We start from the raw sequence: 17,618 nt of genomic DNA, 5'->3' as shown, positions 1-17,618 counted from the left end.
ACAATTGATCAAAACTAGTTAACTTGTTTATAATGTATTTCATAAAGATGTCAAAGAACTTAATTTTTTTATGGTTTTTTGGTCTAAAAACCAAGAATACCAAAGAAATAATTCTGTGGAATCAGGTTTTTGGCATTGCCAAGTATTAAGCATGTTTTATTAAGTGCAAAGTTCCTTGTCAAAAGTTCATTTTAAAGGTTGACATTTAGTCTTCGAAAGGATTTGATTTCATTTCAATACGTAGATAATTTGAGATTTCAATTTTAAAGATCCCTCACTCTATATATCATTATGTTTATTATCAGCTCTCAAAACAATTGGCAATTCTGTCATTTAAAAAGATATGGATAATTCTTATGAGCACATTAGAGTTATTACAGCTCTAAGTCTATTTGACTTCTCAAGAATAGTATGGTTTACTACATGTGTTTGCTTGTTCTTCTGTTTTTACGCCAATCTTAATACATGATGTTTTGGTTATATTTTTGGTCATTATATGGAAGTCAATCCATCTAACCAGCTTTCCTGGATAACTAACCAGTAATTAGCAATTTCTCTGCAAGTGACTGACCAAGATGTCCGAGATCAATTGTCACAGAGAAATTTTGCTTTAAAATAATTTAAGAAATTAGAATAAATAACCAACAATTAGTTTTAAAGACAGAGTTTGATAATAAAGATGCTTCAGGAAAAGTCACCAACAGGTCTTCTTTTTTTACATATTTTTTCTTGGCAAATACATTTATATCATTTTATTTATTTATGTAAACCTTTAATCTCATAAGATAAATTTCATCTTTGGTCAAAATTTGATATTAAAGGTATAAGACATTTTTCAGTGATAAAACTCTTTTATTTCTTATAAAGCATAAAACTGCAACAAATTACATTTAATTTTCAATGACAGAACATTTACTGCTATTTTATTGCTTACTGCAGTTTTATTGGTTGCATTTCTATGAAATAGTAGTTTAATTGGTTGTATTTCTAGGAAAAAGTAGTTTAATTGGTTGCATTTCTAGGAAACAGTAGTTTTATTGGTTGTTATTCTAGGAAACAGTAGATTGCTTGTAATTCTAGGAAACATTAATTTAATTGGTTGTATTTCTAGAAAACGTTAGTTAAGTCAGTTGTATTTCTAGGAAACAGTAGTTTTATTGGTTGTAATTCTAGAAAACATTAGTTTAATTGGTTGTATTTCTAGAAAACATTAGTTTAGTTGGTTGTATTTCTAGGAAACAGTAGTTTTATTGGTTGCATTTCTAGGAAAAAGTAGTTTTATTGGTTGTTATTCTAGGAAACATTAGTTTAATTGGTTGTATTTCTAGGAAACAGTAGTTTTATTGATTGTAATTCTAGAAAACATTAGTTTCTTTTGGTTGTATTTCTAGGAAACATTAGTTTAATTGGTTGTATTTCTAGGAAACAGAAATTACAGTAAATCTGAGTTTATACCTTGGCTGACCATTGAGCTGTACTGCATCTATTCTTTTTCTAGGTGGATCAGCTGAAATAACAACAACAACATCACATTAAATATATTGTAATAATGCTTAAACATGTTAAATTTTCATATATAGATTTTTGTTTTGTCTAAACTGTACCCTTAAAAACATTTCGCCAGTCGTACAGATTGCAAAACCTGTACACACAAAGAAAAACCAGAGGCCAAATCAAACTCAGATCTCTGGTATTTGATTGGTCAGAAACTGTCACAGAATGTACATTAACCAATGAAAATCCTGAGATTTGAGACAGAACTAGACAGGTCATTTATGTCATTTTGCTCAATAATATTTTTTCTGAATAAACAGAGTTACTGAATGATCAGAAATTTTGCACACAAGTCATTGAATTAGACTTACATCAAATGATATAAAATCTAAAGAAAAAAATTCCAGTCACATTATGTCAATAAACCTCAGTGGAGACCCTTTAACCGACTTCATCTGTATCATAAACAGAATGATATTGATTTACTGAATAATGTCTCATTTTCAATGTTTATAATCAAATTTCTAGGAAAATCCCATAATATTCTAATGTTTTTAAAGCCAAAATTTTCTCATAAATTCCACTCAGCAATAACTGATGTATAAACAAATCATAAAATTCTCCATTGTTTGTTTCCCATATCATAATAATGCAAGCTCAGATTACTTTACAGAGACATTATCAAATCTACATAAATTTCTCCAGAATTCCTGTCATAATCTCCTTCAGTAAAGTGTTAGATTTCATCATGAAACTTTTAAGGAATAAATTTTCTCTTTCTGAAGCACATTTACTTCAAAATGATGAAGAGACAAATCAAATCACGCATTCAAACATGTATAAAGTTACACATGGACCTAGAAACTAGAATATGTTTTACATCATCTATGCATAAAGTTTAACATGACCTTCTTACAGTTTTATATCATCCATGTATCAAGTTTAACCTGACCTTTGTAGAGCATGGACCTAGAAACAAGAATATGTTTTATATCATCCATGTATCAAGTATAATATGACCTTTATACAGCATGGACCTAGAAACAAGAATATGTTTTATATCATCCATGTATCAAGTTTAACCTGACCTTTGTAGAGCATGGACCTAGAAACAAGAATATATTTTATATCATCCATGTATAAAGTTTAATATGACCTTTATACAGCATGGACCTAGAAACAAGAATATGTTTTATATCATCCATGTATAAAGTTTAACCTGACCTTTATACAGCATGGATCTAGTAACAAGAATATGTTTTATATCATCCATGTATAAAGTTTAACCTGACCTTTATACAGCATGGACCTAGAAACAAGAATATGTTTTATATCATCCATGTATAAAGTTTAATATGACCTTTATACAGCATGGACCTAGAAACAAAAATAAGTTTTATTTCATCCATGTATAAAGTTTAACCTGGCCTTTATACAGCATGGACCTAGAAACAAGAATATATTTTATATCATCCATGTATAAAGTTTAATATGACCTTTATACAGCATGGACCTAGAAACAAGAATATGTTTTATATCATCCATGTATAAAGTTTAACCTGACCTTTATACAGCATGGATCTAGAAACAAGAATATGTTTTATGTCATCCATGTATAAAGTTTAACCTGACCTTTATACAGCATGGACCTAGAAACAAGAATATGTTTTATTTCATCCATGTATAAAGTTTAACCTGACCTTTATACAGCATGGACCTAGAAAACAAGAATATGTTTTATATCATCCATGTATAAAGTTTGACCTGACCAATATACAGCATGGATCTAGAAACAAGAATATATGTTTATATCATCCATGTATAAAGTTTAACCTGACCTTTATACAGCATGGACCTAGAAACAAGAATATGTTTTATATCATCCATGTATAAAGTTTAACCTGACCTTTATACAGCATGGACCTAGAAACAAGAATATGTTTTATATCATCCATGTATAAAGTTTAACATAACCTTTATACAGCATGTATCCAGAAAAAAGAACATGTTTTATATCATCCATGTATAAAGTTATACAGCATGTATCCAGAAAAAAGAACATGTTTTATATCATCCATGTATAAAGTTATACAGCATGGATCTAGAAACAAGAATATGTTTTATGTCATCCATGTATAAAGTTTAACCAGACCTTTATACAGTATGGATCTACAAACAAGAATATGTTTTATATCATCCATGTATAAAGTTTAACATGACCTTTATACAGCATGGATCTAGAAACAAGAAAATGTTTTTATATCATCCATGTATAAAGTTTAACAGCTTGGATCTAGAAACAAGAATATGTTTTACATCAACCATGTAAAAAGTTTAACCTAACCTTTATACAGCATGGATCAAGAAACAAGAAAATGTTTTATATTATCCATGTATAATGTTTAAGAGCATGGATCAAGAAACAAGAATATGTTGAATGTCATCCATGTATAAAGTTTAACATGACCTTTATACAGCATGTATCCAGAAAAAGAACATGTTTTATATCATCCATGTATAAAGTTTAATCTGACTTTTATACAGCATGGACCCAGAAGCAAGAAAATGTTTTATAACATCATAAAGTTTAACTTGGCCTTTATTCAGACAAGAATATGCTTTTTTTACCATCCATGTATGGCCTTTATATCCATATTTAAAGTTTAATGTGACATTTATAAAGCATGGAAAATTGTTTATTTATTGTTTGTGAATAGCTTATTATCAATCACATTGAGTTTACATTAATTTTAAAGCTGTAACATTTTTCTGGTTTTTAATGCATAAAACAATGTACATGTATCTGAGATTTCCTCATTTTGAAAATTAATGGATCATGCACAATACCCTCATATAAGTAGAAATGTTTCTATTCTCGGAGGCCAAGTTGTTTTACATGAGAATAATATATTGTATATATATAAAAGTCATACCAGATTCTGATCTGTGTCGAATTTCTATTTCATCCTCCACACAAGGATTCCTGAGTTTTCTGTCTAAGAGTAAAAAATAAATCACCTTCTCTGTATTGTGCCTGAAAATATAGAAAAATGTCTGAATAGATATATATTTATACATTATACATATAAACTGTCTAATATAATTTGAAGTTACAAAATTTAATGAAGAGATTATTATAAATAATCTTTTTTTGTAAGTCATATCAAAGAAATTTCATTTTTTATCTTAATAAAGTTAAATCTATGTTATAACTATGTCTTTTTTATTAATATATAAAAACTAATAGTATTGCAAGAAAACCAACATTTTCTTCTCCCCTCTCAATTAAAAAATAATTTTTGTTTCTTTTCCTGAATTTTAAGACACAGTAAAGGTCATTTGGCAGGAAGACCTTAAGTGCACCTTTGTACATTATTTCAGGCATTAGCAGGCACCTGAGTAGAACCATTGATGTTCCATAAGCTAGCTGTATAGCTTCCTCACATGAAAGATTCCAAACTTCCTGATGGAATAAGTATCCACAGCAGTAACGGACAAGTTGATTTGAATTGGTAACCTTAACCATACGGACAAAGACTCCATCACCATTCCTTTACCATAAACTCATAAACTTTATCATGCACTTGTTGTGTGGAACTCCCATATTGTCATCTTAGCACAGCATGGACTAAATCCTTTTAAATTGTCATAGGCTTTAACCCATTACTGCACTAAGGTGACGATATATATTGTCTGGCTCTTATGTATCTATTTATACATGTTGAACAACACAAATCAAATAAATATAATAATCATGTAAAACTAAACCTTCTATTTAAATCCCTTGAAAGGTGTAAACTTTCAAAGTAATTTGTTCCAGGAGAAAATTTTCAGGGAAAATGATCAACAACTTTATCAAATTCTCCTCCACATAATTTGATTTACAATGTACAAAATCTATAATGCACACTTTCATTTGATGAAACATTTACAATACCATAACAAAACTGCCTCACCTTGCACTTACTACAATAAATCATTTTAAAGATTTAGACCTTGTTTAATTGTTTTGTTTTTTTTATACTGTATCATATTGCTTTGCTTTTTTTATACTGTATCATAGAGAACTGTTGGACAGAATGCATCTGTCCTGGGTCCTAGGTTATAAAAGACCTGGTTCCGGGGTGACGAAGAACTTTCCTAAACTCAAACTCATATCTCAGGTATTTAAATGGTCAGAAACTGCCATAGAATGCTCATTGACTAATTAAAAGTCCTAAGATTTGAGACAGAACTTAGCTTTATAACCTCAAGGCCTGGTGTAAATCCTGGTGAGAGGCTGGTGTTGATAAATCTATCTCAAACTTGCAATATTCCTGCATACCCCAGATTTCATGCCAATATCTCAATCCTGAACGTACTATGTAGAAATTATATGTATTTTCTATCTGACCCATGGTGATAAAATTACATGTACCGGTATTTGATAAGCTAAACAAAACTCCAAAGACGGGTGTGTAACAATTGATATTTAAATCCATGACTTAATATGGCCGTGTTTCAATGGCCTCCAAAATGCATAATCTTAAGCACTGACATAAAAAGGTCATGATATCAATTTACTATTACTGACAATGTTAACCATGATATCAGAGTTCTCAATGCTACTGTTTCATCTTTATTTTTGTCTTCTCAAAATGATCCATAGATTTACTGAAATATTTTTTTCTATTTTCAGGTTACATCAGGTTACATGAGAGAACAAACTCAAACTGTATTACAGCAGGTCTAATGAAAATAAAAAATTGTGTTTATAAAAATATTTGATATTTTATATTAAATTATAAGGCTACTCAGACAGTTCATTGAACAAATTTCAAACTGAATTATAACTGTATTATAATTTTTGAACAGAAGTTTGTTACATAACATAAATGTATGAAACAAAGAAAGATTGATATCAGATAAAGATTTTACAGTTCCATATCTGAAGATGATAAATCAATAGAATATAATGCTCAGGCATTGAGGAAGTAATGTTTTCCTATCATGTAAATAAAATTACACTCGATTACAATAATTACCCTGCCTTTTATAATGTCAGTGCAGCATTTGCAGGTAATCAACACAAATCTTTACTGAGTGGCGGCATGGCTGAGTGGTTAATGGGTCAGTCAGACTAGTAACCTAAGGATTGCTTGCCACGTCAGTTCAAACCCCGGCAGAGGCAAGCCGTTGTTTCTTTGAGCAAGAAACTTTACACTCAATGCTCAGTACTGGTTAGTTCCAGGAAAGAATTTTAGTGCGTCTTTAAGCTGAAAGCTGCCTACACAATCCAGGTTAAATAAATCATGTATAAAATAAATCTATACATTAAATTTCCAACAATAGGCATTAAAATAGAAATTCAGTTCTTTGTTCATAGTTTGAAAATGAATAGCTCTCTTTCAATTTATTACATTTAAACATTTTTGTGGTTTGTCTGAGCATTAATATATTGGCATCAATAACCAAGTTATTATTTATAAGTATTTACAGTAGAACTTATTTACAAAGGCCTTTTCTAAAGTATAGAAGCTGTTTTTATTATTTACAGTAGAACTTGCTTGCGAAGACTCTTTTTTTAATGCTTATATAAACCTATTTTTATCAATTACAGTAAAACTTGTTGTATTTTCTGATCGTTAGATCAGTAAATACATAGCTAACATCCACGGTCTAACACAAAATTTCCAAACAGTCCTAACAACGCAAAGTAGTTCTCACTCAAAACTGCTTAAAAACCAGCAATTTTAAAGAAAGAATAATTTTAAATGTAAGCATTTAACGAATTACAGTGCATTAAAAGTTTAGATTAGTCAATAGAAATATGAGGTTACAATCACAAATTTCGCGGATGAATATCTTTTTTACCCAATGAAAAAATGTTCGGCTATTTCCGTAAAGCTTCGGATTATCATGAATATCATTTTAATCAATGAAAGTGCTATTTTTAGCTATGCCGATTACCGAATACTCCAGAGCGTAGTACACAAATAAATCTGACTGTCGAGTAGTGGAATATATACATGTCGGACTGTTTTGGCGAGAAGATTTTCGATAAATTATTTTCATCAGTGTTAAACAACACGTTTATCGTGAACAAAATACCTCGAAATTAATAAGGATTACAAACACGAAATGGAAATTCTCAATTTAGAATTACATAATGTATTCGTTTTTATTCAAGGTTCATATGTATAACTTCGCCGTGGTGCAGAGGTAAGCGGTCTCGTTGAGGGTGTGAGAGGCCTATGGTTCAAATCCTAGTCGAGGCAATTCTTTTTTTTTTTTTTTTTTTTCATGCAAAATTCCATATGTAAATCTCAAACTGTTATAGAAGAAAAACAAAACGCTGTCGCTGCGTAAGATGAATTATAGTATATAAAAATAAACTTATACAGGAAAGTACATACAGATAGTCAGTATGATTTAGATTGCAAAGATCAGAAAATACCATAGAGCTGCAGCCCTTTGATTTTTTAAATGGTTATATAAGCCTATTTTAATTATTTACAGTAAAACTTGTTTACAAACTCTTTTTTTAATGGTTATATAAGCCTATTTTTATTACCGGGTATTTACAGTAAAACTTGTTTTACAAAGACTCTTTTTTAATGGTTATATAAGCATATTTTTTATTATTTACTGTAAAATTTGTTTCATCAAAGACTCTTTTTTTAATGGTTATATAAGCCTATTTTTATGATTTACAGTAACTTTTTTACAAAGACTCTTTTTTTTAATTGTTGCATAAGCCTATTTTTATTATTTACAGTAAAACTTGTTTACAAAGACTTTTTTTTAATGGTTATATAAGCCTTTTTTTATTATTTACAGTAAAATTTGTTTACAAAGACTCTTTTTTAATGGTAATATAAGCCTCTTTTTATTATTTACAGTAAAACTTGTTTGCAAAGACTCTTTTTCTAATGCTTATATAAACCTATTTTTATTATTTACAGTAAAACTTGTTTACAAAGACTCTTTCTTTAATGGTAGTATAAGCCTATTTTTATCATTTACAGTAAAACTTGTTTACAGAGACTCTTTTTTTTAAATGGTTATATAAGCCTTTTTTATTATTTACAGTAAAACTTGTTTACAGAGACTCTTTTTTTATTGGTTATATAAGCCTATTTTTTATTATTTACGGCAAAACTTGTTTGCAAAGACTCTTTTTTAATGGTTATATAAGCCTATGTTTATTATTTACAGTAAAACTTGTTTGCAAAGACTATTATTTTCAAACAGTTATATAAGCCTATTTTTATTATTGACAGTAAAACTTGTTTGCAAAGATCCTTTTTTAATGTTTTCCAGTAAAACTTGTTAACAGAGGAATTTTTTGAAGTATTTAAAGTAAAACTTGTTTACAAAGGCTTGTCATTTTGATCAGTTGACCCTGTCTATGATAAATTTCATAAGAAACATTGACTACAGTCGTATCTGCTAAAAAGGCCTGTCATTTGACAGAGCAAGATAATATGAATGTCAAAACCTTAGTTTTTTTTCTATGAGATTTTGGTTGCTGTTTAAGATGAGCAAATTCTTTTAATCAGCCGAATACACACAAGTCAACTGTGTAGTTGACATAAATAAATCATGTCTGTAAATGATATTTAAGTGTTTCTTAACAAATTTTCCTGACATTTAAATTTATTACGTACAAGCAATCTCAGATTTCTTCCTGACATTGACCTTTGTCAACCAATCTAACTTTTTCCCCTGACAAGACAATCATTGACTTTAGACATTGACCTCTGTTACGTACAACAAATCTAAGCTTTTTTCTCTGACATTGACTTCAGTTACATATAAGCAATCTCAAATTTCTTTCAGACATTGATCTTTTTGGGTACAAGTGATCTGGGGCCAAATGTTCATAAAATCACCTTAGTTATGAACTTCTCTTGTATCATCTTACCTATCTGGTATCTAATCTGTAACTGCCATCCTGTGTTAACTTACCTACTATTTAATAATTCCCGTATTAATCTGTCTTTGTCTTTAAAACATTGTAAAGAATTCATAGTAGATAACACATCAGGATCTAAGTCTTCCACAGTAGGTATAATGGACGTCTGAAAAAAATCAAATTTTACGTCCATTAATTTGGTTTGAAAATAAATTCAATCATATTTTACATCAATTTATTTGGTTAGGGAAAAAAAATATCATATTTTACATATATTTATTTGGTCTGGGTTTTTTTTAAATTTATTTACGTCAATTTATTTGGTCTGACAATTTTTTTTTACATCAACTTATTTGGTCTGGCCGAAATAAAAAAAATACTCAAATTTTACATCAATTTATTTGGTCTGAAAAAATAAAATTTTACATCAGGTGACACATAAACATTTCAAATACATGTATATTTTTTTTTATAAATTTTTAATTTTTAATCATGTTTAGAAAAATGTTTTTACATGAAAATGGGCCATAATATCTTCATTTTATTTCAAACTTATGTAAATATTTGTTAAAAGACTATCAAACAATACATAGTTTTAAAAAAAGTTGTTGACAGGTTGTTCATAATTGTTCATAAAAGATTAAACAAATTGACAAACTTTAGGGAAAAAAAATCTAATGAAAAAACTAAGTTAGGTAAAGATTTACCCACTGGATGGTGAGAAGAAATTCTATTATTGTAAAATGTGTCAGTCTAATTAAGAAATTCAGCTGGTTAAGAGTTAGGTACCCTTCCAGAGACTTGATCTCTGTATTTGAAAAGTACAAACATGCTTTTTTCAACACATCCCATAGAACGAACAAACTTATACAGCAAACATATTGATAAACATATTGATAAAGATTGTTCACTCTATTGTGAACAGTAGTGAAGCTATAACAGTAAAGGTTTGTTTGTAACCTCCTATTAGATATGACATATAAATGTATTGTACAAGATGAATGCAAAATATATTCTTACAACATTTTGTGTGCAAGTAAACAGTAGATCAATCTAAAACAAAGTTTTCATATAAAACTTGATTTTTCACCTTATATAAAAAAGGCCTTAAAAAAGTCATTTTCACAATGGAACTTTATGCAGTTTTCCATAAATTTTTTTTAGCAGTTTTAATTCCTAAATAATCAATTTTAACAATAATTCTTCCCAAATCAAGAGCCTAAGGCCTCTTTGCGAGACTAAGGTCTGTTTGCCATGAAGGCCTGTTCGGAATTAAGGTAGTCATACTGTAACGATTTACCGCCAAAATATTTCTAACATCGGCCAATATCTTAATAAATCGGTCATTTCCGGAACATTATTTTATTCACAATTATTGCTATTCAATAATTTTTAACCCTTTATAACAGGTATAAAATAAATTTCCAGAAATAACCGATATGCTACGTTATTAGCCGACTTTAGAATGTTTTTGGCAGGAAAGCATTACAGTGTGACTACCTTAAGCGAGAACAAGAGCTGTCGGTACGACAGCAACGCTCGACTATTCTTAGTGCTTGATAGTAAAAAAAGCCTTGATTAAAAGGTAAAATTTTCTCAGTAAAGAAAAAGGCAAAATTGTTCTTTAAATCCATATTACAGTTATAGGCCTTGGAGAGAGTCCTATTATGCTCTCAAAGAAGAGTATAAAATTTCAACATGTTTCAAAGCCTTATGTCAATCAATTTTGAAAATATTTGAGGTATTACAAAAACTTAAATGTTCATTCTAAGTCGAAAAAGGGGCATAATTCTGTCAAAATGCTTGATAGAGTTACCTCCTCCTGTCTACAGGTTGGGGTCATGATGGTGAATAAGTGTGCAAAGTTTCAAAGCCATATGTCAATGGGCTTTGAAAATATTTGAGGTATTACAAAAACTTTAACGTAAATTCTAAGTCGAAAAAGGGGCATAATTCTGTCAAAATGCTTGATTGAGTTACCTCCTCCTGTCTACATGTTGGGGTCATGATGGTGAACAAGTGTGCAAAGTTTTAAAGCCCTATGTCAATGGACTTTGAAAATATTTAAACTATTACAAAAACTTTAACGTAAATTGTAAGTCGAAAAAGGGGCATAATTCTGTCAAAATGCTTGATAGAGTTACCTACTCCTGTCTACATGTTGGGGTCATGATGGTGAACAAGGGTGCAAAGTTTCAAAGCCATATGTCAATGGACTTTGAAAATATTTAAACTATTACAAAAACTTTAACATAAGTGGTTACGCAGACGCCGACGCTCGGGTGACTACAATAGCTCTACTTATTCTTATCGAATAGTCGAGCTAAAAAACCACTGAAATCATAAGCATGCTGGTTATAAAAACACAATAAAGTATAGAAAATATACCTGGACAACTTGTACTACAGGCAATTCTAATTCTAAATGATCGTGGCAATCCCTACAATAAAACCAAAAACAAAATATAGAAATATATCTGTACATATATACAGTATATATAAATATATGTACACAGTATATAAACAAAATATAGCATATAAAATTATATATGAAAGCACAAACAAAATATACAAATATATTTATACATGAGTATAATATTACATAATAACAAAATATAGCATATATCTATATACATGTATGTGTAAATATACAGTATATAAAAACACAAAATATAACAATAATGTATATAATACTTAGTACAGCATATAAACAAAATATAACAAGATGCATATATACAGCATATAAGCAAAATATAACAATATATGTCTAAATACAGCATATTAACCAAATATAACAATACACTTTTATGTATATATACTTCATATAAAAAAGCAAAAGTAAAATTAATAAATTTCTAAATTTTTCATCCAAATACTGTTCCTTACAACCAACAATGTAACAGAAATTTCATAAATATTTGTAAGTTCCAGGTGTTATTTCAACTTAAGCGTGCTATTGGCCACATAATCTACCAATGCAACCAGTGCAGATCAAGATCAGCCAACACTTCTGTACTGTCTGATTATGGTCTGCACTGGTTGCTTTTCAGTAAAAAAATAAATTATTTTGAAATGTTCACTAAGAATGATAAATCGTTAGTCCAAATTGAAAGACTGTGGACCAGTTCATTTATGATACTTATAGTAGCTACTATGGTTTAATATTTACTTCAGATTTTACTAACTTATGGGCTAAATTCATTGTCATCAGTTAATATTTATTCTACAATAGTTGGAAAGATACATGTACATTAGTTCAAAAAGAAGCAAAAGATGTATTATATACAGAGTATCTACATGGTAGGCATTTGGATGTAAATTTAGTTTATTATAAATGATTACTAAAAAGTTTATAAATACATGTATGTATATATATAGATACATAACAATATATAATTGAAATTATGATGCCCCTTTTCCAAATTCTTGTCTTAACATTCTTTCATAAATCAGAGCTTTGATTTTGCAAGGTGAAGTTTTTGTATCAGAATTGATTAAATTACAAAATAACTATAATACTTAATGTCCATGATCAATTATCACAGAGAACTTACGACTCGCCCGAGGATCATCTGAAGAGCGTCCCTTTGATAACTAATCCAATGCTCTCCCTTTGTGCTAACCTGGCAGACTACCCGAGCAATTTAATTTTTTCTGTATTTCGAAAAAAACCACTTTATATACAGTACTTGACCCAATATAGATTTGACTAACCAAGAAATTGAAATTGACCTTTTACGTAACAAGTATATCAGTGGTAAAAAGTTACTCAACAAACTTCAAGACGGAGAATTCAAAAATAAAATATCAAATTTTCAGCTAATATATATATTCAAATATTTTTTCGATCTGCATCATAAAATCATGTACATGCTATAATGATTGTGTAAACTAAAGCTTTCACGGAAGTACAGTAGACATAAGAATCATTCCATACATATATATATTTATAAATATATATACATATCATTACCCGTACCTGAACTATTTGAATTATTGGTAATTCAAGTTCTTGCTCTTGTTTGTTACCACTTTAACAAAATCAAACATCTTAATATACATCATTGAAAAAAGTAATATCTTTAAAACTAACAAATGAATTGAAATATTTATTTAATATAGCTGTTCTAAGAATTTGATAGAATTGATTAAGAATTTTAAAGCATCCCACTTCATCCTAATCATGTTCAACTTTTTTTTAATTTTTGTTTGGGATTTAAGTCACACCAATACTTTAAATGTCATATGGCAACTTTCCAGCTTAATTGGTGGATGGAGATATTGGTAGCCCATGTATGCATTATTTCAGGTACAAGATGGTACCCGAGTAGAACCACCCACCTTCAATAATTATAAGCTAACTGGATAGCCTTCCTCACATGAAAGAATCAAAAGACCCTGACTACGGTTCTTATTTGCTTAATAAGCTGTAAACATTCTAAACCTTAGAAACAGCCTCTATAGAATGATATGACATGACAAAAATGAGCCACGTCACAACAAAACCAACATAATGCGTTTGCGACCAGCATGGATCCAGACCAGCCTGCGCATCTGCGCAGTCTGATCAGGATCCATGCTGTTCGCTATCAGTTTCTCTACTTGTAATAGAGTTGGTAAGTTGGTAAGATTGCGCGGATGAGCAGGCTGGTCTGGATCCATGCTGGTCGCAAACGCATTATGTTGGTTTTGTCGTGACGCGGCTCATTAATATTATATTACTTACATAGTTACCCAAGGATGCCGATGTAATTCTTCTAACTGCAAAATAATAATAAATATCGTATTTACAGTTTTAATTGTGAAATGGAGCAGTAACATTGAAACGCTAAGGTGGCCAAACAATTCAAAGATAAGAAGATTACTGGCCTTATATGACTGCAACTGATCATGTTATATACAAGTTACATGCACAACATGCTATCAGCAACTTTCCCTAGCATTATCTTAAAAGAACTCTACTGAGGTCTGGAAATCTAAAAACATTAAAGTTTCATTTCTAACATAGATCACCTTGGGCACCTAAAACAAAAAGATATATTATTAAGATAATTTAGAAATAAACACCGAAATGAATTGAAATCGTATTTTGTGCTATTATTGGCCAGATTTGAGTGAAAAGCATTCAATTTGAAATATTTATCACAATTTGAATAATTATTCTGGAAAAAAAATGAAGAGAGCGGATTATTTGAAATTTTGCATACAAGTTATTTGGTCTAACACCTACTTCAAATGTAATAATTATCTCGAAAAAATCATTTCTAGTCCCAACATGTCAAAAATTTACTTCAGTACAACCATTTAACTCTTACTCAGTTGTAACCAAAAGTGATTACTTTTGCAAACAGTATAGTGCCATGCCAGCCTTCTCATCCATGAGGTGTGAACAAGGCCTTTATACAGTTGGTGGAATTGTTTTTGATTTCACCTTGATATCTTCAAAATTGATAATGGGCAGTTTCAAAAACTGCAGACAAGTTTATGTGAAAAATTCAGCATGTTAAGGTTTAAGTATATAATACCAGGCATCGAAAAATATTTTCAGAGTCACTTATCCTATGGGATGAATAGCTTCTAAATCCAGTGTGCAGGCAACATTTTTTCTACTCATCCTGCATCAAATTCTCTTAAATTCTACTCGTAATTACCAGCAGACGTGTGGTATTTGGGATCTCTGAATACACAAGTCAATGTCTATAATGACCAGTGGTAAATCAACCATTTTGAAAACTTTGTACATATTTGCATATTATATAATATAGATCTACATGTATATATAGATATACCAACACTTACTGTTAAACGTTTTTCTGGATCTACCTCTACCATACCACGTAACAAATTTTGACAATCTGGAGGAACAAAATGTGGAATGTGAAACACGCCTTTCTTCACTTTTTCAAGCAGTTGTCGTAAATTATCATCATCAAATGGGAGAGCTCCCTGCAATGACAAATTTGGCCATTTATGTACATGTACATTATATTATTAAACTATTAATTTGTTGCAAAAATAAGCCAATAATTTCATTTTAAATATATCATAAAATTTATTGTCCATGTTAATTACAAGACCAAAACGCATTTATTCTGGGTTAGAGATGACCACGTCGTTTATTACAAACCTGTGCCTTTCTTCCTAATGACAAGTGCATGACTGTCAGACTAAGAGAATGTTATCGTGAACTTAGCACATGTAGGTTTTTCATACAATCAAACTTTTTGGGTTATAACTACACTTCCGATCAGAAAAGAGTGACCAATGGATATATTTGCCATGTTATAACATTACTGTAAAAACTTGTTTGTTTAAAATAGAAAAACCCGAATTTGCCGACGTTCCAACACATCTTCAAAATGACCATTTGCATTATCAGCAAAAAGACCATTTGTGATACCATGTTTTTTCATACAGATGATACATTAGCTCCACAAAAACTGTCTATATCATCTCAAGGTGAAATTACATCGTAAACAGAGACAGAAAAGCCATAGAAAATATGACATAAGGCTGGCTTCCTGCTACGTCTTTCAACAAACAGATAATGAATGACCATACACTATAATTATATCTTCATATTTATTACAGTTATTTCTGCATAGTTTTGTCGGCCAAAAATGAGTAACTGAGGACTCAAATATGGCATAATACAGTTACAAGTTTTATTACTAAATCTGTTAAGGTGAAGATACTGCTAAACTAGTGACTTTAAGATTAAAGGTATTAACACTTTCAGGTCATTTGATAAAATATGTACATAAAATATCAAGAAAAATTTTTAATATCCATCAAATAATCATTTGTGATAATATAAATTCAATATCTAATTTCTTATTGTATGGGCACAGTTTCACAAGGAAATAGCAAAATTGGAACTGTTTACATGGCTTTTTTTCATCAAGGTTTTTGAAAGCATTTTAATGTTAAATATGTAAAATCTTTAAGTTTGGGAAGAACACTGTGATAAAATTACTAAATGCTAAACTAATCTGTACCTTTTTAAAGGCATGAAATAAGCATCAAAAGTAAATTTGTTCAAATTGATAATCTACAAACAATATCACAGTACGCCTTTCCAAAAGTAACCAAATATATTGACCTTACAACATAGATGTCATAATATTGAAAGAATCAGAACAAACTGATAAAAATTAGATCTTTTCTGATGATTACCGCCAAAATTTGTTTCTGCAACGCAAAATCATCTCTACTTCCTTCTAAGGAATCCATCATTTACGGCAAAAAAATCTATGAACGGCTCACACTTGCAGCCCATTTAAGTAGTTGGTAATTTTGTAGAAAACACAAAATAATGAGAGAAATGATTGTCTAACAGATACGAGGTGATCCTCGATGAGTAATCAATATAACAAACCACTGATCTTCACTTCAGCAATCTAAAATCTCTGATTTTTTTTTGTTTTCTTGCCATTTATTCAAACTTCAGGAAAAATCGTTTAATTATTCTGTGATCTTTGATCTCTACCTCTCCAGACCACATATATCTCGTCTTTTTAAGTTTTCAGGTCAATAATACCTTCTATGGACAATGAATTGGAACATTTTGTATGTAAGATTGAGCATTTAGGGCAAGACTTGTTAATCTGAAACCATTTTCAGTACAAATTTTGCTTTAATTTTATTTCTTAAATTACCCAGCAGGTCTATTTCTTGGGTGACAATTATTGACAATTGATCTCTGACAATGAGTCAAACAGTTACTAAACAAGAGCACCTCATGGGGTCCTAACGCTCATCTACTACCAGGGCAATGACTTTCAATAACCAATTACATGTATGACAAAAATTCTAAAGTTAAAAAGGAGCATCACTCCAAAATACAGCTTTTAGGATTATGCCAATTATACAACAACTTAACCTTGCAATGATTAGAAAGTTTTCCACGACTCATGTTGATTATCTTTAAAATGTTTAAACAATGGGCTATATTAAAATTTTTGCTTCACGACGCCAACACAGCCATCACAACAGCTTGACTTTTTCTTCAAAAACAGACAAATTAAAAATGTCTTGTCACTGATTCAGAAATCATGGGATTAGTTGTCAGTCACTTGTAGAGAAACTGGTAATAACTGGTTAGTTACCCTGGGTAACCCAGGAAAACCTGTGCAGTGGTCCAACCACCAAGATATGACCAAAAAGGTGTTAAAATCATCATAAAAAAACAGGCAAACAAATTTATAATACCCCTTTGATGATCATGT

The 17,618-nt window shown here is 30.0% G+C and overlaps 1 protein-coding gene across 1 annotated transcript in view; it reads right to left on the bottom strand.

Annotated features, from left to right (window-relative positions):
• The window catches only part of LOC132739883 (serine/threonine-protein kinase BRSK2-like), a 69,074-nt gene that overhangs the window by 9,122 nt on the left and 42,334 nt on the right, over positions 1 to 17,618 (bottom strand). The window contains exons 8-13 of the mRNA XM_060727703.1: positions 15,190 to 15,336; positions 14,117 to 14,151; positions 11,780 to 11,831; positions 9,445 to 9,557; positions 4,428 to 4,528; positions 1,456 to 1,507 (exon numbers count right to left, since the gene is read on the bottom strand). Of these exons, the coding sequence (XP_060583686.1) occupies positions 1,456 to 1,507; positions 4,428 to 4,528; positions 9,445 to 9,557; positions 11,780 to 11,831; positions 14,117 to 14,151; positions 15,190 to 15,336 (500 nt within the window). The remainder of the gene's footprint in view (positions 1 to 1,455; positions 1,508 to 4,427; positions 4,529 to 9,444; positions 9,558 to 11,779; positions 11,832 to 14,116; positions 14,152 to 15,189; positions 15,337 to 17,618) is intronic.

This window comes from Ruditapes philippinarum, unplaced genomic scaffold (assembly GCF_026571515.1).
Source record: "Ruditapes philippinarum isolate M1 unplaced genomic scaffold, ASM2657151v2 ctg706_1_1_1_1, whole genome shotgun sequence".
In the NCBI taxonomy this organism is placed as follows: domain Eukaryota; kingdom Metazoa; phylum Mollusca; class Bivalvia; order Venerida; family Veneridae; genus Ruditapes; species Ruditapes philippinarum.
Note: the sequence above shows the minus strand (reverse complement) of the source record. Positions and strands in the feature narration are given on the sequence as shown.